Source organism: Equus asinus, chromosome 13, assembly GCF_041296235.1.
Source record: "Equus asinus isolate D_3611 breed Donkey chromosome 13, EquAss-T2T_v2, whole genome shotgun sequence".
NCBI lineage: Eukaryota > Metazoa > Chordata > Mammalia > Perissodactyla > Equidae > Equus > Equus asinus.
Genome location: NC_091802.1, coordinates 3,302,303 through 3,328,065, shown reverse-complemented (window position 1 = coordinate 3,328,065; position 25,763 = coordinate 3,302,303). Strand labels below are relative to the sequence as shown.

Here is a 25,763-nt window from a genome sequence, read left to right as displayed (position 1 = left end):
TATATCAAAAAGATCACACATCATGATCAAGTGGGATTTATACCAAGGACACAGTGATGGTTCAACATCTGCAAATCAATCAATGTGGTACACCACATGATCATCTCAATTGATGCAGAGAAAGCATTCGACAAGATCCAACACCCATTTATGATAAAAACTCTTGACAAAATGGGGCTAGAAGGAAATTACCTCAACATAATAAAGGTCACATATGACAAACACACAGATAACATCATACTCAATGGGGAAAAACTGAATGCCATCTGAGAACAGGAACAAGACAAGGATGCCCACTATCACCACTCTTATTCAACATAGTACTGGAGGTTTTGGCCAGAGCAATTCAGCAAGAGAAAAGAATAAAAGGAATCCAAATAGGGAGTGAAGAAGTGAAACTCTTGCTGTTTGCAGATGACATGATCTTATATATAGAAAACCCTAAAGGGTCCATCGGAGAACTTTTAGAAATAATTAGTAACTGCTGTAAAGTTGCAGGGTACAAAATCAACTTACAAAAATCAGTTGCATTTCTATAGTCTAATAATGAACTTACAGAAAGAGAACTCAAAAATACAATTCCATTTATAATCACAACAAAAAGAATAAAATATCTAGGAATAAGTTTAACCAAGGAGGTGAAGAACTTACACAATGAAAACCATAAGACATTATTGAAAGAAATAGATGATGACCTAAAGAGATAGAAAGAGGTTCCATGCACATGGATTGGAAGAATAAACATACTTAAAATGTCCATACTACCTAAAGCAATCTACAGATTCAGTGCAATCTCAATCAGAATCCCAATGACATTCTTCACGGAAATAGAACTAAGAATCCTAAAATTCACATGGGGCAACCAAAGACCCCGAATTACTAAAGCAATCCTGAGAAAAAGGAACAAAGCTGGAGGCATCACAATCCCTGACTTCAAAATGTACTACAAAGCCATAGTAATCAAAACAGCATGGTACTGGCACAAAAACAGGCACACAGATCAGTGGAACAGAACTGAAAGCCCAGAAATAAAACTACACATCTACAGACAGCTAATCTTTGACAAAGGAGCCAAGAACATGCAATGGAGAAAAGATAGTCTCTTCAATAAATGGTGTTGGGAAATCTGGACAACCACTTGCAAAAGAATGAAAGTAGACCATTATTTCACGCCTTACACAAAAATAAACTCAAAATGCATCAAAGACTTGAAGATAAGTCCTGAAACCATAAGACTCCTGGAAGACAATATAGGTAGAATACTCTTTTACATTGAACTTAAAAGGATCTTTTTGAATATCATGTCTTCTCAGACAAGGGAAACAAAAGAAAAAATAAACAAGTGGGACTTCATCAGACTAAAGAGCTTCTTCAAGACAAAAGAAACTAGGACCAAAACAAAAACACAAACCACCAACTGAGAGAAAATATATCCAAATCATATTATCTCACAAGTGGTTAATCTCCATAATATATAAGGAACTCACAAAACTGAACAATAAAAAAAAACAGCCCAATCAAAAAATTGGCAGAGGATATGAACAGACATTTTTCCAAAGAAGATACACAGATGGCCAATAAACACATGAAAAGATGTTCAACATCACTAATCATCAGGGAAATACAAAATCAAAACTATACTAAGATACCACCTTACACCTGTTAAAATGGCTATAATCACCAAGACTAAAAATAATAAATGTTGGAGAGGGTGTGAAGAAAAGGGAACCCTCATACACTGCTGGTCTGAATGCAAACGGGTGCAGCCGCTATGGAAAACAGTATGGAGATTCCTCAAAAAACTAAAAATAGAACTACCATATGATCCGGCCATCCCACTACTGGGTATCTACACAAACATCTTGAAATTAACAATCCAAAGTAACAGGTGCACCTCTACTTTCATTGCTGCACTATCCACAATAGCCAAGACATGGAAACAATCCAAGTGCCCACTGACGGATGATTGGATAAAGAAGATGTGATATATATACACAATGGAATACTATTCAGCCATAAAAAATACAAAATTATCCCATTTGCAACAACATGGATGGACCTGGAGGGAATTATGTTAAGCAAAATAAGCCAGACTGGGAAAGACAAATGCCAGACGATTTCACTCATATGTGGAATATAAACAAACACATGGACAAAGAAAACAGTTCAGTCATCACCAGGGGAAGGGGGGTGGGGAGTGGGCACAGGGGGTGAAGGGGAGCACTTATGTGGTGACGGACAAGAAATAATGTACAACTGAAATTTCACAATGATGTAAACTATTATGAAGTCAAGAAAGAAAAAGACACTCACTTGATAGGCTCTGGGTGCATCTCAGTGAGAAGTGAGACCTCTCCAGGGACTGAGACATTGGCAGCAGCCATTACTGTGACCTAATACAGGCACGCTGACACAGACTCTGGCAGATTTCATTGGAGTTCTTCCCCTGGCCTGTTAGCACAGGGGTCTGCCACACCAACTAGAGCACTGATTTAATCCAGCTCAGCCAGGGCAGGCAGTCTGCCCGTGGGGCTGGCCCCATTGGGTGGGCAAGCCCTCAGGCAACTTGTGGGCCCACAGAGGTGGGGTGCCTGGAACCTGGACAGCAGGTGAGTGGGCCCGCCTCTGTGGGACACAGCATTTGTGAGGGGCAGGCCAACATTGGTGGAGTGTGTAGGGCCTCAGCAGTGGATCCACTTTAGTGGGTCAGGGCATGTGCATGGGGCAGGACTGTGTTGATGGGGTGTGTGGTCCTGCAAGCAGTGGGGCTTATCCGCTGCAGCAGACTTGTGCTTCTCTAACAGCCACATAGGGGATCAGCCCCACCTTCCAAAGCCTGAAACAAATGAGTGCTCCCACGCTTGGGCTGGCTCCACTCAGCAACAATCCTGGGAGAGAGCTGACAAGAGCCTTGCAGGCTGGAGGCCTACAACAATTGTAAGCCCCTGAATCTAGCAACCAGCCATGCTGGGGACCTACTCACTTAACAGAAAAATTGCAACAGGAATGTGCTATTAGACCTTACAGCCAATTGTGCTGGGGCTCCCCAAGCCTGATAAAAATGACTGACAGGACCGTAGCAGACACATGCTGCTGAGCGTTACAACCAGCCAGGTAGGGGGACAGCCTAGCCTCCCCAGGCACCTGCTGCAAGAGCAACTCTGCCACAACAGAAAGACACACGTAGCCCACATGGAGACACCCCTGGAGCACTTGGAACTGGTGATGAGAGGGAAGCACACTGCTGGGCCTCATAAGGCATCTCTTTCATAAGGCCACCTCTCCAAGATTGGGAGACATAGCTGACCTACCTAATACGTAGAAATAAGCACAGAGAAAGAGGCCAAATGAGGAGACAAAGGAATACGTTCCAAGCAAGGTAACAGGACAAAACCCCAGAAAAAGAAGTAAACGAAACAGAGATAAACAATCTACCTGACAAAAAGTTCAAACAAAGAGTCATAAGGATGCTCACTGATCTTAGGAGAAGAATGGATGAATTCAGTGAGAACTTCAACAAAGAATTGGATATAAAAAAGAACCAATCAGAAATGAAGACTACAATACTGGAAATGAAAAATTCACTAAAGGGACTCAATAGCAGACTACGTGATACAGAAGAATGGATCAACGAGCTGGACAAATACTAGAGACAATCACTCAAGCTGAACAGATAAAAGAAAAAAGAATTAAAAAGAATGAGGACAGTCTAAGGGACCTCTGGGACAACATCAAGTGCACCAACATCTGTATTATAGGTGTCCCAGAAAGAGAAGAGAGAAATAAAGAGGCAGAGAATCTATTTGAAGAAATAATACTGAAAACGTTCCTAACCTTCTAAGGAAGGAAACAGACATCCAGGTACAGGAAGCACAGAGAGCACCAAATAAGATAAACCCAAAGAGGCCCACAGCAAGACACATTATAATTAAAATGTCAAGAATTAAAGAGAGAGAGAATCCTAAAAGCTGCAAGAGAAAGGAAACAAGTTACATACAAAGGAAACTCCATAAGGCTATCAGCTGCCTTCTCAGCTGAAACCTTACAGGCGAGAAGGGAGTGGCATCATATATCTAAAGTGCTGAAAGGGAAAAACCTACAGACAAGAATACTCTACCCAGCAAGGTTATCATTCAGAATGGAAGGAGAGATAAAGAGTTTCCCAGACAAGCAAAAACTAAAGGAGTTTATCACCAAGAAACCAACCTTATGAGAAAGGCTAAAGGGAATTATTTAAGTGGAAAAGAGAAGACCACAAATAGGAATAAGAAAATTATTTTTTAAAGAAGCAATAAAATCAGTGGTAAAGGCAAATACACAGTAAAGGTAGCAGATCAACCACCTATGAAGCTAGCCTATGAAGGTCAAAAGACGAAAGTACTAAAATTATCTATTTCCATGATAAGAGGGTAATGGAGACAAATGCACAAAAAAATAAGAGGTTAAATGTGATATCAAAAACAAAAAATGTGGGAGGAAGGGAGTAAAAGAGTAGAGCTTTTAACAAGAGGTCAAACTAAAGCGACCATCAACTTAATACAGACTGCTATAAACGTAGGTTATTATATATGAACCTCATGGTAATCACAAACCAGAAACTTATGACAAATACACAAGAAATTGAGAGAGGAATCCAAGCATAATACTAAAGAAAGCCATAAAACCAACAGGGAAGAGACCAAGGGAAGAAGAAAGGAACAGAGAAGAACTACTAAAACGTTCAGAAAAAAAGTAACAAAATGTCAATAAGCACATTCTTATCAATGACTACTTTAAATGTCAATGGACTAAATGCTCCAATCAAAAGGCATACAGTGGCCAACCAGATAAAAAAATAAGACCCATATATACGCTGCATACAAGAGACACACTTCAGACCTAAAGACACTCACAGACTCAAAGTGAAGGGATGGAAAAAGATACTCTATGCAAATAGCAATGAAAAGAAAGCTGGGGTAGCAGTACTTATATCAGACAAAATAGACTTTAAAAGAAAAACTGTAACAAGAGACAAAGAAGAGCACTACATAATGATAAAGGGAACAAGCCAACAGGAGAATGTAACACTTGTAAATATCTATGCACCCAACATAGGAGCACCTAAATATATAAAGCAATTATTAACAGACATAAAAGGAGAAATAGACAGCAACACAATAACAGTAGGGGACTTTAACACTCCACTTACATCAATGGATAGATCATCTGAATAGAAGATCAATAAGGAAACACTGGCCTCAAATGACACATTAGACCAGATGGACATAGTAGATATATACAGAACATTCCATCCAAAAACTGCAGAATACACATTCTTTTAGAACGCACATGGAACATTCTTCAGGATAGACGACATATTAGGCCACAAAACAAGCCTCAATAAATTCAAGAAGACTAAAATACTACCAAGCATCTTTTCTGACCACAATGGTATGAAACTAGAAATCAACTACAGGAAGAAAATAGGAAAAGCTGCAAATATGTGGAGATTAAACAAAATGCTACTGAATAATGATTAGGTCAACAAAGAAATCGAAGGAGAAATCAAAAAATACTTGGAGAAAAACGAAAATAAAAACACAACATGCCAAAATTTATGGGATACAGCAATAAAGGCCTACCTTAACAAACAAGAGAAATCTCAAATAAACAATCTAACAGTGTACCTAAAGTAACTGGAAAAAGAAGAACAAAGCCCAAAATCAGTAGGAGGAAGGAAATAATAAAAATCAGAGCAGAAATAAATGAAACAGAGACTAAAAAAAAACAATAGAGAAAAACCAATAGTAAGAGCTGGTTCTTTGAAAAGATAAACAAAACTGACAAACCTTTAGCTAGACTCAGCAAGAAAACAAGAAGGCTCAAACAAATAAAATAAGAAATGAAAGAGGAGAAATTATAATGGACACCTCAGAAATACAAAGAATTACAGAGTGTTGGAAGTCCTAGCCAGAGCAATCAGGCAAGAAAAAGTAATAAAAGGGATCCAAATTGAGAAGGAAGAAGTGAAACTGTCACTATTTGCAGACGACATCATTTTATATATAGAAAACCCTAAAGAATTCACCAAAAAACTTTTAGAAATAATAAATGAATATGGCAAAGTTGCAGGATACAAAATCAACATACAAAAATCAGTTGTGTTTCTATACTCTAACAATGAAGTAGAAGAAAGAGAAATTAAGAATACAATCCCATTTACAATTGCAACAAAAGAATAAAATACCTAGGAATAAACTTGACCAAAGAGGTGAAAGATGTACACTGAAAACTATAAAACATGGTTGAAAGAAATAGAAGACACAAAAAAATGGAAAGATAGTCTATGCTCTCGGATTGAAAGAATTAACATAGTTAAAATTTCCACACCTCCTAAAACAATCTAAAGATTCAGTACAATCCCTATCAAAGTTCTAATGACATTTTTCACAGAAATAGAACAAAGAATCCTAAAATTTATATGGAACAAGGAAAGACCCCGAATAGCCAAAGCAATCCTGGGAAAAAATAACAAAGCTGAAGGCATCACACTCCCTGATTTCAAAACACACTACAAAGTCAGAGTAATCAAATAGTGTGGTACTGGCACAAAAACAGACACACAGATCAATGGAACAGAATTGAGAGCCCAGAAATAAACCCACATATCTATGGACAGCTAATTTTCAACAAAGGAGCCAAGAACATACAATGGAAGAAGCAAAGTCTCTTCAATAAATGGTGCTGGGAAAACTGGACAGCCACAAGCAAAAAAAATTTCTGACTAAGCAAGGGAAACAAAAGAAAAAATAAACAAATGGGACTACATCAAACTAAAAAGCTTCTACACAACAAAAGAAATCATCAACAAAATGAAAAGACAACCTAAAAATTAGGAGAAGATATTTGGAAACCATGTATCTGATAAGGGGTTAGTATCAAAACATACAAAGAACTCATACATCTCAACAACGAAAAAACTAACCCAAATAAAAAATGGGCAAAAAATGTGAACAGAGATTTTTCCAAAGAAGATATACAGATGGTCACAGGCACATGAAAACATGTTCAACATCACTAATTATCAGGGAAATGCAAATCGAAACTACAATGAGATAGCACCTCACATCTGTCAGAATTGCTATATTAACAAGATAGGAAATAACAAGTGTTGGAGAGGATGTGGAGAAAAAAGAACTCTGATTCACTGCTGGTGGGAGTGCAAACTGGTGCAATCACTATGGAAAACAGTATGGAGAGTCCTCAAAAAATTAAGAATAGAACTACCATATGATCCAGCTATTCCACTGCTGGGTATTTATCCAAAGAACATGAAAACACAAATGTGTAAAGATATACGCACCCCTATGTTCACTGCAGCATTATTCACAATAGCCAAGACTTGGAAGCAACCTAGATGCCCATCAAGGGATGAATGGATAAAGAAGATGTGGTATATTTAGACAATAGAATACTTCTCAGCCATAAAAAATGATGAAATCTTGCCATTTGTGACAACATGGATGGACCTCGAGGGTATTATGCTAAGTGAAATAAGTTAGAGGGAGAAAGTCAAATACCATATGATCTCACTCATACACAGAAGATAAAAACAGCAACAAACAAACACGTAGTGTCAGAGATTGGATTGGTGGTTGCCAGTGGGGAAGGGGGGAGGGAGGGCAGAAGGGGTGAATAGGCGCATGTGTGTGGCGGTGGACTGTAATTAGTGTTTGGGTGGTGAACATGACGTAATCTACACAGGAATCGAAATATAATGACATACAACTGAAATTTACATGTTATAAACCAAGGTGACCGCAATTAAAAAATACATATAAAATTTTTTTAAAAAGAAAACAGAAAATCTCTCAATGCACAGCACAAAGAGTTGAAGAGAGAGAACAAATGAAAGAAAAATGAGGAGATATGGAAGATATCTGCCTGCAAAGGGAAGAATAGTTAGAAATGGAGACAAATAGTAGGAAAAAAGCTAAAATTTTTCCAGAACTTAATAGAGGCCCTCAGATTAAGAAAGTTTACCAAATGCCTACAAGATAATTTTTTTTAAATCCTCAAGTGACCATGCTGTAGTATAAAAAGGAGAAAGAGAAAATCTTTAAAACTATGAGAGAAAATACTTCATTGTCTACAAAGCAAAGACAATCAGGTTTATGGTGGACTTATCACCACGAACAAGAAGGAAAAAATGTAATACCAGCAATGCAAAATTACTATCAACTTAGATTTTTATACCCAGCAATATTTAAGCAAGAGAATAAGATGAAGACTTTCTTTTAAACATTTAAAGACTAAGAATTTACTCTTTACTGAAAGAATTTGCCGAAAGAACTACTGAAAGACGTATTTCAGAAAGAATAAAAATAAATCCAGGAGGAAGGAATGAGATTCAAGAAGCAACAGTGAAGAAATTAACTTATAAAACATGTTGATAAATCTAAATATAACAAAATAATATTTTAGTAGAACTTTTAAAAATCTGGAACTAAACTTCTAATTGACAATAATATGGAAGACAAGACTAGGAGAGAGGAAATTAACATGTGCTGTCCTATTTGGGAAGAGGACAGAGATAAGAAAAATCATGTATTTCAAAATATTACAATGAGCATTACAGTTGCCTGTCCAACCACCACCCCTCCTTCTCTTGGAAATTCCTCACTCTCATCCAGGTACCCACAGTTCCCTTGCACACCATGCTGAAATACCTACCCTTGGACTTCCAGTTACATGAGCCAGTTTAACCTTTTAACCTTTAATGTTTAAGCTAGGTTGAACTGGTTGTTTTGCTTTTAGCTTACAGCTGAATGCATCCTGATACAAGGATGCATATTAAAAATTTAAGAATATTTGAAAACCCCACTGTAATAGTTGATTCGATTGAGAATCATCAGTGGAAGCTAAAACCATTGGATAAAAGGTTACTGGAGAACCAGAGAGTCAAATGATCTCTGTCACCCTATACATACTTTCTAACTGCAAAGGAGAAAATGCGTATTCCCAAAGGAGAAATCTAGCAGTCACTCCCTCAACCAAACAACCAAACCCAGTGTCACCCGAGATCATCTGCCTCCAGAGGTAGCGCAGTGGGCACACACCGTTCCCTCTGCACTTTTCTTGCCCAAATGCTGTAACTTGAATCTACTCCTGAGAAAACAAACGTGAAGAGACAAATCCAGAGTGTGGGACATTCTACAAGACAACTGGCTCTTTGAAAAGTCAGTGTCTTAAAAACAAAAAAGATAAGGGGATTGGTTTAGATGAAAAGAAGACAAGGAAACAACTACCTTGCAAGGCATGAACCTTGACTGCAGCCTGGATCTCCAAAGCACCTTTAAGTATATGGTGGTCTGGGGACAACTATGGAAATTTGAGTATAGAATGTATATCATATGACATTATTGAATATCATATTCAATAACGTTTTTCTTTTTATTTTCTTCAAAATAGTAATATTGTGGTTATTTAGAAGAATGTTATTTAGGAGAGATGTATGCTGAAATAACTCGTGGTGAGGTGCCATGATGCCTCCAATTTGTTGGACCCAAAAAACATGGATACATGGGGTGAAAGAGAGAAACAAATAGGGCAAAATGTTAACAGGCGGCAAATTTAGATAAAGCATAATTGAATGATCATTAAACCATTCCTTCTATTTACCAATGGGCTTGGACATTTCAAAAACAAAAAGTTGGAGGCAAAAATGAAAAAGTACTCGGGACTACAAAACAATTAAAAATATTTAAGGGTAGTAAAAAAAATAGCAGCTAACATTTGTTGAATGCCCTTTATGTTATATTCTTTGTTCTAAACCCTTCATGTGGATGAACTCAGTTCATCTTCACAAAAATTAAATGATATAGGCCCTATTATTATTACTACTTTACAAATGAGGAAACTGAGGCACAGAAGTTAGGTACCTTTCCCTGCTAAGAAGTGGGACTGAGCCTAGGCAGTCTGGCTCCAGAGTCAACATCTTTAACGACTTTGCCCCACCACCTCCCAGATGAAGAGGAGTTATAGTAAGAGCAGAGAGCAGTAGAGAAAAGAAAGGATAGTATATAATCATTATACATTTGGTATATATTCTTAAAACTGTTTTTAAGGTAGTTTAAAGCATTTATGAGATTGATATATTAAACAAGATTTTAATGAAATGTTTAAAAGTGATAAGTTTGTAATCAATATTTAAATGTTTAGGAAACCTAAATTGTTAATTCTTAAATTTTTGGTTTTTAGTTGTGTAAGTGCTGGGTGAATATTTAGAGGAATGTTGATTATTTAAAGAATGTTAAATCATTAACAAATTCATAACAAATACAGTCATGCATTGCTTAGCAATGGGGATACGTTCTGAGAAATACATCATTAGTGATTTCACAGTTGTGTGAACATCACAGAGTGCACTTACACAAACCTAGATGGTCTAGCCTACTGCACACCTGGGCTCCATGGTACTAACCATACAGGACACCATCGTACACGCGGTCCATCATTGACCAAAATGTCATTATGTGGTGCTTGACTGCAAATAAATCCACGCCAAAAGCCCCAACCCCTAAACATTAAAGATCTATCAACCTGTGTAATAAATCAGACTTGCAGAAAGTCCAAAATATGCATTTGTGTTTATAAGAAACTATTTAGATATGGCTATTTTCCCCCATCACTAAAAGTAAGGTGCGGGGGGAGACAAAAACAAAGAGAAAAATTGAGCAAAGAGATGAAAATCACTTTACACAGTAGATTTAAGTGTTTCTTCCTTACCTTATTTATTAATCATTGGTAATGTCACCTTTGCAGAAGCCATTACTGTGTCTCTTAAGCAGATGGTTTACTTATAGCATGAAATATTTGCGATGGTACAGAAAAGGCAAATTTATAGAGAATGAGTGTTTGCCTGGGGCTCAGGGTGGGAACAGGGGTTGACTGACTGCCATGAGTCATTAGGAATCTTTTTTGGGTGATGGAAATCTTCTAAAACTGGATTTTATAGCATGTAAATTATACCTCAATAAAGTTGTTAAAAATAACTGAGATCGTTTTCCTTATTTTGACTTTGAAACATAAAGAATCTCAAATGATTAAGAATTGTGACGTGACAGGAGGAAACGATTGAACGTTGTTTATATTTACACAGGAAGACTGGGCAAAGCAAAGCTGAGAAATTCTCTACGCCTTCACTTACCTATTTCTGTTTTTAAAAGTGAAAAGAAAACAAATGAAAGAAGGCTGATTGTAAGAAAAAGTTAAGGTTTAACAGCCTAAGCTTATTCTTATTTTGTCACTTTTAATGGATTAACTTTGTTTTAAAACGTGTGTATGAAATTTTTCTTGTTGCAGGCAAATTCTTATCTCGAGTCTACAGCATTTGTACAAATATACTGGGACTCAATTGGGTTAAAATTAGCAATCCATTATTTCAGAGTTTACTTGACTGAGAAGTATTTATTTCCACTAGTAAAATGATGAACGACTTTTTCTGGAAACTTCATCAAGCAGGAGCATGCAAGCTATCTTGCAAGATAAATGACTATTCAGGGTGAATGTATGAGAACTCACAGAGCCACAGCAATTAACATCCCCTGAGTGCTTCATAGTTCTCAGTTGTGGCAGAGACCACAATTTGTCTACCAAAATTCATTTTCCTATGGTTCACAGAAACAAACTCATCAGAGTTTAGAGGCCACCTGTACATTTCTTGCAACTTAGTGTGACCACGTAGCTAAGTATTTGTCAATGGGATAAAATCAGAATCGATGTGGGCAACTTTCAGGAAATATTCTTAAAGTGAGTATGCAGGCATCCTGTTCTTCCCTCCCTCCTCCTTCCTACTAACTGGAATGTAGCAGCAATGCTGGAGAGCCAACTTGGCTATGAAGTGACCTTGGTAATGAAATCCATATATGGTGGAGAAACAAGATAAAATGAACCTGAAACCAGGGCCCCTATTAACCTATGTGGTGCCCCTTGTATGTGGATACAAGCCCATGGCATATAGCATGGCCAGCAGATGCACCTTTGTACTAAGAAAAAGATGCTACAGTCCTGTACTAGGATGCAGGGCACACAAGTGAAGCACAGATTGGATTCAGTCTCCACTCCAGCTGGGCAACTCTGTGAGCTTGACCAGTAGTGATGGCCTGTATAGGACCCTAACACTGTGTAGAGAGATATAGGAAAATGGAAAAGACAGTCTGTCCTTATCAGTAATTACTTTAAATGTAAATGGATTAAATTTTCCAATCAAAAGACTGATATTGACAGAATGGATTATAAAACATGATCTAACTATATGCTGTCTATAGGAGACTCACTTTAGTGACAAAGTGACTCACAAAATGACAAATAGGCTGAAAGGGAGAGGATGGAAAAAGATATTTCATGCAAACCGTAACCAAAAGAGAGCTGGGTGGCCATACTAACATTAGACAAAATAGACTTTAAGTCAAAATCTGTTACAAGGGATAAAGAAAGACATTATCCACTGATAAAAGGGTCAATTCATCAAGAAAATGTAACAATTATAAACATGTATGTACCAAACAACAGAGCCCCAAAATATATGAAGCAAACATTTACAGAATTGGAGAATTAGACAGTTGTTCTACAAAAATAGTTGGGGACTTCAATACACTATTTTCAGTAATAGACAGAACATCCAGACAGAAGATCAGTAAGGAAACAGAAGCCTTGAACAGCACTATAAACCAACTAGACCTACCAGGCATATATAGAACACCCCCCCCCCCCCGCCCAATAACAGCAGAATACATGTTCTTCTCTACTGCACATGAAAAATTCTCCAATAGACCATATGTTAGGCCACAACACAAGTTCCAATTCATTTTAAAAGACTGAATCATACAAAGTATCTTCCCCAACCACAATGGAATAAGGCTGGAAATCAATAACAGAAGGAAATCTGAAAAATTCACAACTACGTGGAAATTAAACAACACAATCTTAAACAAATCAGAAAGGAAATTAGAAAATACTCTGAAACAAAAGAAAACAAAACACAACATACCACGTGAGATGCAGTGAAGGCAGTACTCAAAGGGAAATTTACAGCTGTAAACGCCTACATTAAAAAAGAAAAAAAATCTCAAATTGATAACCTAATTCTACACATTGAGGAAACAGAAAAAGACCAAACTAAACCTAAAGCTAGAACGATGGAAATAATAAAGATTAAAGCAGAAATAAATGAAAGAGAGAATAGAAAAATAAATGAGAGAATCAAGAAACCAAAAATTGGTTCTTTGAAAGATCAGATCAACTAAATTGACAAAACTTTAGCTAGACTGACTAAGAAAAAAAGAGAGAAGACTCAAATAACTAAAATCAGAAATAACAAGGGGACATTACTGCCAATCTTACATTAATAAAAAGGACTATAAAAGAGTGCTGTGAACAATTGTACACCAACAAATAAGATAACCAGATGAAGTGAGAAATTCCTAGAAACACACATCAATCATCTAAACTGACTGAAAAGAAACAGAAAATCTCAACAAATCTTTTTTTTTTTTTAAAGATTGGCACCTGCACTAACATCTGTTGCCAATCTTGGTTTTTTTTCCTTCTTCTCCCCAAAGCCCCCCAGTACATAGCTGTCTATTCTAGTTGCGAGTGCCTCTGGCTGTGCTGTGTGGGATGCCGCCTCATCATGACCTGACGAGCGGTGCTATGTCCGCGCCCAGGATCTGAACCAGCGAACCCTGGGCCACCGAAGCAGAGCACACGAACTTAACCACTCAGCAATGGGGCTGGCCCCTCAACAAACCCTTAATAAGAAATTGAATCAGCAATCAAAAACCTCCCAACAAAGAAAAGTCCAGGACCTGATGGCTTCACTGTTGAATTAAACCAATCATTTAAAGAAGAAATGACACTAATCTTTCTCAAATTCTTCCAAAAAACAGAAGAGGAAGTAACACTACCAAAGTCATGGCCTCATTCTATGAGGCCAGCATTACTCTAATACCAAAGCCTGATAAAGCCATCACAAGAAAAGAAAATCACAGATCAATATCCTTTATGAATATATATGCAAAAATATTCAACAAAACACTGGCAAACTACATCCAGCAGCAGTTAAAAGGTTATACACCATGACCAAGTGGGATTTATCCCAGTAATGCAAGCGATGATCAACATCTATCAATGTAATATACCATATTAATAGAATGAAGGAAACAAACAATGATCATCTCAACTGATGCAAAAAAAGGCATTTAACAAAATCCAACACCCTTTTACGAAAAAAAAACACTCAACAAACTAGGAATAGAGCAAACTTCTTCAAGCTGATAAACGGCTTCTACGAAAAACCCACAGGTAGCACCATACCCAATGATTAAAGACTGAAAGCTTTACCTCTAAAATCAGAAACAAGGCAAAGATGCTTACATTTGCTATTCTATTCAACATTGTACCGGAAGTTCCAGCTAGGGCGATTAAGAAAATGTCTACTCAGGCAAGGGAAACAAACGAAAAAATAAACAAATGGGACTAAAAAGCTTCTGCATGGCAAAGGAGACCACGAACAAAACAAAAGAACAACCCACCAACTGGGAGGAAATATTTGCAAATCATACATTCGACGAGAGGTTAATTTCTAAAATGTATAAAGAAGTCACAAAACTCAACAATGAAAAATTAACAACCTGATCAAAAAATGGGCAGAGGATATGGACAGACATTTTTCCAAAGAAGACATACAGACAGCCAACAGGCACATGAAAAGATGGTGAACATCAGTAATTATCAGGGAAATGCAAATCAAAACTACAATGAGCTATCACCTCACTCAGGTTAGAATGGCTGCAATTAACGAGACAAGAAATAACAGGTGTTGGAGAGGATGTGGAGAAAAGGGAACCCCCATACACTGCTAGTGGGAATGCAAACTGGTGCAGCCACTATGGAAAACAGTATGGAGACTCCTCAAAAAATTAAGAATAGAACTACCATACGATCCAGCTATCCCACTGCTGGGTATTTATCCAAAGAGCTTGAAAAGACAAACACGTAGAGATATATGCCGCCGTACGTTCACTGCAGCGTTATTCACAACAGCCAAGACTCGGAAACAACCCAAGTGCCCATCAAGGGACGAATGGATAAAGAAGATGTGGTGTATACACAATGGAATACTACTCTGCCATAAAAAAGATGAAATCTTGCCATTTGCGACAACATGGACGGAACTTGAGGGTATTATGCTAAGCTAAATAAGTCAGAGGAGAAAGATCAACATCGAATGATTTCATTCATATGTGGAGATAAACAAATACATGGATAAGGAGAATAGATAAGTGGTTACCAGAGGGGAAGGAGGTGGGGGGAGGGCAAAAGGGTTAAAGGACACATATGTACGGAGACAGATGAAAGTAGGCTATTGGTGATGAACACGATGCAGTCTATATAGAAACTGATATATAATAATGTATACCTGAAATTTACACAATGTTATAAGCCAACATGACCTCAATAAAATAATTAAAAATAAATAAATAAAAGGCATCAAAACCCCAAAGGAAGAAGTAAATTATCTCTATTCACACATAGCATGATCCTATATATATATAAACACCCAAAGAACCACAAGAAAGCTACTAGAGCTAATAAATGACGTCAGCAAAGTTCCAGGGTACAAGACCCACAGAAAGTAGATTTGAGGTTACTGGGGGTCTAGAGGGAAAGAAAATGGGGAGTTATTGCTTAATGGGTACAGAGTTTCTGTTCAGGGTGATAAAAATGTTTTAGAAATAGATGATGGTGATGGATGCAGAACATTGTAAATGTACTTAAAGGCACTGAATTCTACACTGAAAAATAGTTAAAATGGCACATCTTACATTATATATATAGTTACCACAATTTTAAAAAGTAGAAAAAAGCAAATCTATTTTACTAAATTGACAAATGCATGTTAAAATATTTAGGGCACTTAGCTAAGCTGTAAGCGGTACTGATCGTTGAAGAGAGTTCGATCTGCTCACGTGTGTTGATAAGACATTAAACAAGCTTCACTTTAACAGAGCACGATGATTCGTAAGCAACAACTAAGATTTTGTATTTGCAATTTTAATTCATTAAACACTAATTCTTACCCAGTAGCTACAGTTTTCTATGAACAAAATCTGCCTTCATAGACATTTAAAAAATCTCATATTGACCTGCAACTTTTACACTGTCGGTAATTTAAATATTTTTAAATTTTTTTAAAAATTTATATAACATATATAATTTTTAAATTTTCCAAACGATAAAAACAAAAAGACCCTCTGGAAAACAAAATCCAGAAATCAGAATAACATGTTCTGAATAACAAACAGCATAATGTAAGAAATCAACGTCCTCGTACCTCCCCAAGTGTCGATGTGGATTTTTTTCCACCATATGTACAGGAAAAGAAGACCAGACAGGAAGAACTGGGACGTGGTGTTTGCCCAGGCAGATCCTCTGAAGGAGAAAAAGTAATCAGCACCTGTGAGTGTATCCCCCAACCAAGAAACAGACCACATGACAAGTTTTTGCTCCCTGTAAGAATCAGTCATTAGAGTAATCTAGAACTCCTGGACTGTCTCTTTTTAATATTTTAGACACCATATGCACTTATAATGGACTTCTTTTCTTTCCACCAACATTGAATATTGTGGAAGAATTAAATGTTACTATTCATTAACGGAAAAACAAAAAGACATAAAGATTTATCACCGTCCCTTATCTTAACAGCCTTAAATGACCCATCAAATAAATTCTTACACATAATTAGCTAAAAGGAATATAACAAACAGCTACTGTGTTCAAAATACAGGTCCACGGTCACAGTGGCTTTATTTCCCAGGATTATAATAAATTTGTTTTCTATTAGGAAATGACCTTAGAGCATCTTCAATAGATGACACTTTTGCACCACAAATAAAATGGCGTCTCATCCCGGCAGAGAGCCAGGAACTCTGCTTTCCCTTCTATTTGTGTCATTTCACTCTCCTGACCAAGCCTCACATTTTATCACTTATTAATCCATTCCTATATGTTCTCTTACCGACCTATCCCCGAATTGTCCTTTGTACATCTGCTCAAGAAACTTTGAAGAGACAGTCTGAGGTCCATCTGCAGAGGACTTGGACGCCCACCCAGGTGTTTACGTGGGTCACTGTCACCAGTTCTCAAACCTGGCTGCTGACCCCTACCTCCCCCATGGCCAAAGCCTCTTCCAGTTTTCTGGCAGAGGAAGATGTTATAACTGTTTTTTCATTGATTGCTCTTATGTTCCAACTCTCCGAAATCCTTTAATTAACAGCTTTTGTATATTTTTTTACTGCAACCAACAGGAAGAAAGAAATTTTCCGTCACTATTCAGTACCCCCATTAATATGCACGCGCACACACACACACACCCTATAGAAAAGTCCCCATACCACCTTATATTTTCTATTCTATTTCATTTTATTTTATTTCATTCATAATATATTTCATTTTTTAAAGTGCCAGTCATGACCCACTAAACCAGTTTTCATTTATAAAGAAACACAGTGGGGCCAGCCTGGTGGCATAGCAGTTAAGTTCATGTGCTCTGCTTCCATGGCCCAGGGTTCGCAGGTTCAGATCCTGGGTGCAGACCTTAGCACCGCTCGTCAAGCCATGCTGTGGCAGAGTCCCACATAAAATAGAAGAAATTGGCAACAGATGTTAGCTCCGAGCCAATCTTCCTCAGAAAAAGAAAGAAAGAAAGAAAAAAGAAACACACTGCCCTAAAGCACCTAAAAACTGCTGAGGCTCATGCAAAGGAGGCTGGCTCTGGACCAACACACCAGAGGGGTTAAGTGAGGGATGGACCAACAGCACAGTGCCTATCGAGGGAAGATTAAACTGACACTGCCTTCTATGTGTGACCCTCGTCTTCTTGAGCTTCATAAAGATGGAATTTGGCTCCATTTCTTACAAGGCAGAGATAACAGGAGAATCTCTACAGGCATCTGCCCCGCTCTTGCCTTTGCTGGGGTCACCCATCTCAGTCTTCACAGGCTGCAGCAGTGCCTTCCTGCAGGCTACCTCCACTTCCACATGCAGGAGTCGGCTCACATGCTGCTTCTTCCACAACACTTTCCCCTGTGTCCCCAGATGAAGCCCGGCCTCTCCTCCCTTCCAACAGCCTGGGCTGGCTGCCCCTCCTGGGTGTTCCTCGGCACCAGCTCGTACCCTGTCACATGCAGCATCTGAACACCTCTAGGTATTTCCCACAAGGCTGCTTCACTCCCCTATGTCCCAGCCCCTAGGACCAGAGCGAGCATCCAGCAGACACTCACTGTTTGATGAGTGAACAGGTCACTACTTACAGTACTCCAAGGTCCAGGGCATAGAGCAGGAGGGCATGCATGCCCACGTTGATGATATTTGCTGCAATCCCAGTAATAACTTGAGGCATGATGATGCCCTAAAATCCCCCCAAAACAGGAAAACGTTAGCATTTTCAAAAGCTAATCAGTTAAGTGGTATGAAATAACAGAACACATGTATACTGATCTCTGCCCCACCCCCGTTCCCAACACAGAGCTCCTAAAACCCTTGGGACTTCCTGGATGACAGCTGTGCCCTTGGTTCTAATGAGGCGACTCTGGGGGGACTCCTGGATGACTCCTGGATGTGGGCTGGTCTTCAGAAAAACCAAGCCATGACTGGAAGGTTGAGATTTTCAGCTCCACCCCCTATTCTCCAGAGAAGGGGGAGGGGCTGGAAATGGAGTTAATGATTCATCACGCCTACGTGAGCAAGCCTCCATAAAAATCCCAAAAGTACAGGGTTTGGAGATCTTCCACATCGGTGAACACACGGACAGAATGGGAAAATGGCGTGCCCCGAGAGGGCATGGAAGCTCTGTGCCCCTTCCCACATGCCTTGCCCTATGCATCTCTTCCATGTGGATGTTCATCTGTATTTTTTGTCATATCCTTTTATAATAAACTGGTAAACAGTAACTGATTTCCTGAAACAAGTAAACTGTGCTCCTGAGTTCTGTGAGTCGCTCGAGCAAATTAACTGAACGCCAGGTGTGGGTACTGGTAACCTCTGATTTATAGCTGATCAGTCAGAAGCACAGGTGACAGACCAGACTTGTCACTGGCATCTGAAGTGGGGGAAATCTTGCGGGACTGAGCCCTTAACCTGCGGGATCTGACACTATCTCCAGGGAGGCAGTGTCAGAATTGAGTTGAATTGTAGGACACTCAGCTGGATGGCTGAATTGCTTGGTGTGGGGGAAAAACCCACACATCTGATGCCAGAAGTGTTGTGAGCGCGATAGCAGCGTGAGAGGAAAGGAGAAACACAGAAGGAAGATTGAGCTTTTCCTAAACAGCTGGTGAAATGAACATTCAGAGTTAAACGGGCAGCCACGTTAAATGACAGCGAAGTTACACAAGACTGCAAGAGCCGGGAGTCGAGACCACTGCATGTGTCTCCTCCGTCGGTGCAGCTTCCAGCCAAACCACCAGAAGTTTGTGACTGCTTCTGAAGGACCTGGGAGGGCACGGTTTCCACCACAGTAACAAAGACAGAAGAGAGGAAATAACCACACGAAGGGCAAAGTGGGTGCTGGCACGAGGTGTAAAGGAAAGACGGTCGGGGAGACACCTGGCCAAGCTGCCCCCCTCCTGCGCAGGGCTGCCGAACGGAGGCGGACACCCAGCGACGCCGCTCCGATGCAGGTGTGCAGTGGGCCTTCACCCCTCTGTTCGACAGTGCCACAGTACTCGCTTCTTTTTATCCGTTGCCCACTCTGCACTAGTACTGGGATAAACATTTTCTTTAAGTAAGACTTCCACATTTTTTCCCCGCATTTACGCAGAGTTGCTGTCAGAGAGGAACGGACCACGGACGAAGGCAGTCAGAGGGACTGGGGAGGGGACCCCGGGAGGCAGAGCTCGCCTCTCACCTCCGCCCACACCTCTGGCCCTCAGCCTTCCCTCTGTCCCCTTCTCCCTCTGGCGTGCTGTGGGCACGGTGATCCCCGTGCGCTTCTGGGAACGTGGCTGCAGGAGCTCTGGGTCCTCCTCTAAAACAGAGGCACCAGAGCCGGGCCTGAGGCCAGATGCAAAGCAGGCAGCCAGCCCCCAGAAGAAGCAAGCGGTGGGGTGTGGGGGCTGCAGAGAGAAACAGCAGGGGGCCGCAGGAATCTGACAGCTCCATAGGGCGCCTCTCCCGGGCTGGACAAAATGCCCCCACAAGACCCCACGTTTCCCAAACAAAGAGGTCTGGGTAGAATTTCAGGAAAAAAAATTGTATGGAAAACTTCCTAAGAAGATTTACCATACATTTCCAGTGTTATGGAGTAAAAATACAAAAAGAATCTGTACCTGACTTTGTAAATATCGCGTCTGCAGCTGGAACAGGAATACCGCCTATAAGATAGAAAAACAAACACCTCTCATTAATATGAAAGTATAATTCAACAGTTTATGTCAGTTCCGCTTTTTAATAAGATATTTCCTCTTGATATGTGACCTTAAATTCAGAAAACCAGACTTGTACTAATCAAATGCTAGGATGCAAACTATTTGGGATTTTCCAGAGTGGACTCTCTGAAGACCCAACAAGGGCAGACCCTTACGGGCTGAAGCAGGGGCCACTCATTGCCCTGAGTCTGAAGGGTGCCAGCAGGTGGTTCTTCCCACAATCCCAGAGGAGCCCAGGAAATATTCTGATTGATTTGCAATCAAAAGTAACCATAGACTAAGGTGAGAAGTTTGATCCCCTCATCAGTGTTTGTGTTTAATTTAAGCTGTGGGACCGGAAATCGGCACAAGCACTGAGAATCAGTAAGGGAGATGTGACAGGTCCAAGAAACACATGCGGAAGTTGTGCATGAACAGGACTATGATAAAATGAACGAACCAAAAAACAGCAGGGAGGCACACTCCTGACAACATTCACGAGCTGCTTCACGTACCAAAACACAAGAATATCCTGACACTTACAGGAAGGGCAGGAATAAAAGCCATCACATACATCTGGGCTATCCTGAAATAAATGACAGAATAGCCTTCAGTTAATATTAAAACAATTGCTGGTCATACTGTCTTAAAACTGAATCCATAGACTATTTTCTGAAAATTAAAACTAAAAATAATTTATATGGGAAACATTTAATAACAGTTTTAAGTGACTGTCCTTCTACAACCTGAATCAGCATTACGTTAGGCCTGCTAAATGTCTGCTTCCTAAGGGGAAGTCTGACTTCACGTTTTTTAGCTCATTCTTAGCATAAAAGGTGGAATGAACACAGCAAAATGAACTAAAAGTCAGGGAAAATTCAGAAAATGTTTTGATAGAGTCAGGCCTGCAGCTGTGCCCCACAGTGAAGCAAGGCCGGCAGTCTTCTAGAAAGGAGAGACGCCTCCTTGCATCTCACGTGCCCCAGCGACAGTGTCAGAGAACAAACAACTGTAGGTTAAAAAACCCAGCTCTAAAGACAAAAGTGAAGGCAACTGTGTTGCTATTTTACTTTTGTCAGGGGAAAAATATTCTGTGTGTTTGCAAAACACCAAAATGGAGGAAAGTTGTGAAAGGTCGACTAGGGCCCAGGGTATTACATTCTCGTCCTGTGTCTTTCCACCCTGGGCAGGGTGTCAGGTGACAGCGTCACTCTGCCTCAGGGGGGTCCCTGCCAGCCCAGGGCTTCTGTGATCCACAGTCATAGCTTCCATTTTCCATAGGGTTCAAGTCCAGGTAACTGGCCAAAAATGTCAACACAGGTAAGATGACCAGACAGTCACTTACTCTGAACCTGGGATTCTGACATTAGAGACGCTGCTGACCTGGAGACTTCGGGGTCCTGTTTTAAGAGCAGGAGGATATGCTCGGTATTGATGAAGATGGCCCAGCAGGGAAAGCAACACAGCATCAAGATGAGGATTCCTCTTTGAAGTATGATCCCCACGCGTTTTTGGTTCTTGCCTCCAAAGGACTTGAGAAAACAAATACAATGATAAAGAATGCCACCACGTACCAGGCATGCCAAGGCCTGGACCACCTGCACTACAAACAGCCCCTCCATGGGAGTGCCCTGCCCGCCACCCCTGCGGCCGGGCAGCCATGCTTCCTTGCCATCAGCTCCCCACTCCAGCATCCAAGCCAAGAGCGGCCAGTGAGCTACTTGGCACCAGTGGCATTTTAAACATGCCCTGGGATGATGAGTCCCCTGCTCCTGGGAACAGGGACAGTTAGACATGGAGGGCACTGGCAGCAGAGACCAGAGCTTGAAAAGAATGGGAAGAACTGGGCCCATGTTAGAGCCTTCCACATTCCTTCAGCAAATATTCCTTCAACTCCTACCATGTGCCAGACATATCTGAGGCACTGGGAATGAACTCAGCAGCGAACACAGTGGGCAGAAGACCCTGCTCTCATGGAGCTGAGTTTCTAAGGGGAACGGGAGACAAACAGTAAACAAGAGAAATAACCAAGACCTAGAGTGCATTGTCTAGGATATGGCAGTAAGTGCTGTGGAGAAAAATAAATCAGAGAAGAGGGATGGAGTGTTAGAAGGGGAGCGTAGTTTTTAAACTGGGGCTGGGGAGGCCTCACTGAGAAGGTGATACAGGACAAAGCCCTCCTGGGGCTGAGCGAGTGAGCCGGGTGGACATCTGGGAGAGGCACGGGAGGGCGGCCAGCGTGGCTGGAACTAGAGTGGGGGAGGGCAGCAGGCCCAGCAGCCTCCACAGTGGAAAGAGGGTCACTAGAGATTTCTAAGCAGAGGGATGACATGATCCGCCTGAAGTTTAAGAGTGATGAGGGGAGAGAAGCCACAAGTGAGCAGCAGCTAGGAGACCAAAACACAGATCAGAGAGTGGGCGATGGAAGGCCAGGGCTGCGCCAGAGAGAAGCCGACCCCCGACAGAGGTGAAGGAGCTGGTCCCCACAAGGGTCTTGGCCGAGTCTAAGGCCTCATGCATCCTTTTCCAGGCACCTTTTCCTTCAAGCAACATGAATGATTATCTTTTTTTTTTTTTTATTAAGATTTTATTTTTTTTTTCCTTTTTCTCCCCAAAGCCCCCCGGTACATAGTTGTATATTCTTAGTTGTGGGTCCCTCTAGTTGTGGTATGTGGGACGCCGCCTCAGCATGGCCCGACAAGCAGTGCCATGTCCGCGCCCAGGATTCGAACCGACGAAACACTGGATCGCTTGCAGCGGAGTGCGAGAACTTAACCACTCAGCCACGGGGCCGACCCCTGATTATCTCTTTTTGACAATCAAAAAAGAGTCTAACTTAAAGCACATTAAAAGAGACAACAGAGGGGCCGCCCGGTGGCGCAGCGGTTAAGTGTGCATGTTCTGCTTTGGCGGCCCGGGGTTTGCTGGTCCGGATCCCGGGTGCGGACATGGCACCGCTTGGCAAGCCATGCTGTGGCAGGCGTCCCACATATAAAGTAGAGGAAGATGGGCATGGATGTTAGCTCAGGGCCAGTCTTCCTCAGCAAAAAGAGGAGGATTGGCAGCAGTTAGCTCAGGGCTAATCTTCCTCAAAAAAAACCCAAACAAACAAACAAAAAGAGACAATGGAAACAAATTAAATAATAATAAAACAATGGAAATATAAATGACATGTTATAGAATAGTATGCAAATATCAAAAGGGAACCTGTATGACTACTTCATGCAATGTTTCTCCAAAACGCACTGTTTAATTGGTGGAAAAAGTATTAAAACCATGAGTAGATTTTAGAATTGTGTGAGTGTGTAAATACACACAGATTGAAATATTTGGAGGATAGTCACCAAAAACAGAGGTAACTTTAGAGGGAGCAACTAAATTTTAGTAATTTGTTTTTCACTTTTTAAAAAAACTTTTCTAGGTAACCTAATGTTTCTATATGTGTTTGACCTTTATAAATCTTTTCTAAAAACTTTAAAATTTGGGAAACAATGTGACATTACAGAAATATATTTAATAATACAGAAAGATGTCCATTATATATTGATAGGTGGGGAACTAAATTAAAGACATAGCCTTTTTTGTTGAAAAAAAAGTATGAATAAAAATGACTGAAATGGTGCAAAAAAGGGACCAAAAAATCATTTTAAATTAAAATTTCATATCCCATGCCATGCCAATCCATAGGTAACTTTGGCCTAAATTACATTAAGTCCTTTAAAGCCATGTTCAGCTTAGCCTGTAAAAACTATCTTAGGATAACTCAGGATGTTGTTCTTCCCATGCACATAAAGCTGCCCTCACTCTTCCAGGCTTTGGGTTTGAAGGTAGGAGTCATCCATCATCCACCCACCCACCCATCCATCTATCTACCATCCACCCACCATCCATCCATCCACCCACCCATCCATCTATCTACCATCCACCCACCCATCCATTCATCCATCCATCCATCCATCCATCATCCATCCATCCACCCACCCACCCACCTATCTATCCATCCATCATCCATCTATCCAACCATTCATCCACCCATCCCTGCTTTGTTCTTTCCCTTCCTCTCACTCATTCAACAAATTTCAGGGTACTCACTAAACAGCAAGCATGATTCTGAACTACAGGGATTAAAAGACTGAAAGGGATATAGTCTTTCTCCCTAAGGAGCTCAGAGTCTAGTAGGGAGACCACTATGGTTGTAAACTGGGTGGGTGAGATGGGAAGACACAGCGACGTAAAAGACCTGGACCAGAATCTGCCTCTCCTCTGATAATGCTAGCACTCCAACCCACAACTCCCAATCCCGTGACAGGCAACAAGGATGAAGAGAAATGAGCAGCTTCAAGAAACATGTAGGAGTCAAAGTCAATAGCAGTCAATAGTTCTGCTAACATACGGACGCGGGAAACGAAGAAGGATTGTGGGTTGAGCAGAGGGTGGTATATTCCTGCGAGAGGAAATCCTAGAGGAGAGACAGTTCAGAGTGGGAAAGACTGACGAGCTTAGTTCTGGGTGAGCTGAGCCTGAGATGTCTGGTACATAATCAACATTCGAGTCTGGCCCTCAGGAGAGGTGTGGGCAGGAGATGGAGATATGCGTTTTCAACACCAGGGTGGAGACAGAAGCTGGGGAGAGAGTGTACGGTGGTGGAAGGTGAGGGCGTGGGGTCTCTAAGGGGCAGGGCTATCTCAGGGGCACAGACTGAGAAGGAGTAGCCAGAGAGGCAGCAAGAATGTCGGGAAGGCCCGCAATGGTGGCAGCTGAGGGAGTGTTGTGGAGAACAGAGAATGGCCCAGTGGGTTACGGACGGCCAAGTGTTCACCTGATGATTCAGTCACAACAGGCTCGCAGGAGACCAGGCTCAGTGGGATGCACAGGGACAGAAAGGCGTCAATGGGCGCTGAGTCAAGAGCTGGGGTCAGGACAGGGAGCACAAAGAACACTTTCAAGAAGCTTGGCTTAAAGGAGAGGAGAAAGGGAGAGATACGGAGGTGGAGTGGTGGGTGACGGAAGGCACTTTTAGGGTGGGAGAGATCAGACAGGAAAGAAAAGGGAAAACACAGCCCCTGAGCAGACAGGCCCAGAGGACAGAATTAGTAAAGCCAGCTCTATCTGCATTACAGCCATCAGCAGCATGGTATTCGAGAAACAAGAGGCAACAAAACTAGAGTGTGCAGTCCCCTGGATCATCTCTAATATGAGAGGTAATCGACAGAAATGGTATGTGGGGGAGGGTGGCCCTCACCTGAGACATCAGCGTGTCACAAGCAGAGGCCAAGCCAGTTCCAACCGAAATCCCAGTAACATTCACGACCTGCA

General features: G+C 40.8%; 1 protein-coding gene across 1 annotated transcript in view; it reads right to left on the bottom strand.

The window, feature by feature from the left end:
• The window catches only part of LOC106837909 (multidrug and toxin extrusion protein 2-like), an 83,974-nt gene extending 58,211 nt beyond the window's left edge, over window positions 1-25,763 (bottom strand). Inside the window, exons 1-6 of the mRNA XM_070482291.1 lie at window positions 25,690-25,763; window positions 21,831-21,979; window positions 20,991-21,033; window positions 20,370-20,414; window positions 18,354-18,451; window positions 16,376-16,473 (exon numbers count right to left, since the gene is read on the bottom strand). Of these exons, the coding sequence (XP_070338392.1) occupies window positions 16,376-16,473; window positions 18,354-18,451; window positions 20,370-20,414; window positions 20,991-21,033; window positions 21,831-21,979; window positions 25,690-25,698 (442 nt within the window). The 5' untranslated portion in view covers window positions 25,699-25,763. The remainder of the gene's footprint in view (window positions 1-16,375; window positions 16,474-18,353; window positions 18,452-20,369; window positions 20,415-20,990; window positions 21,034-21,830; window positions 21,980-25,689) is intronic.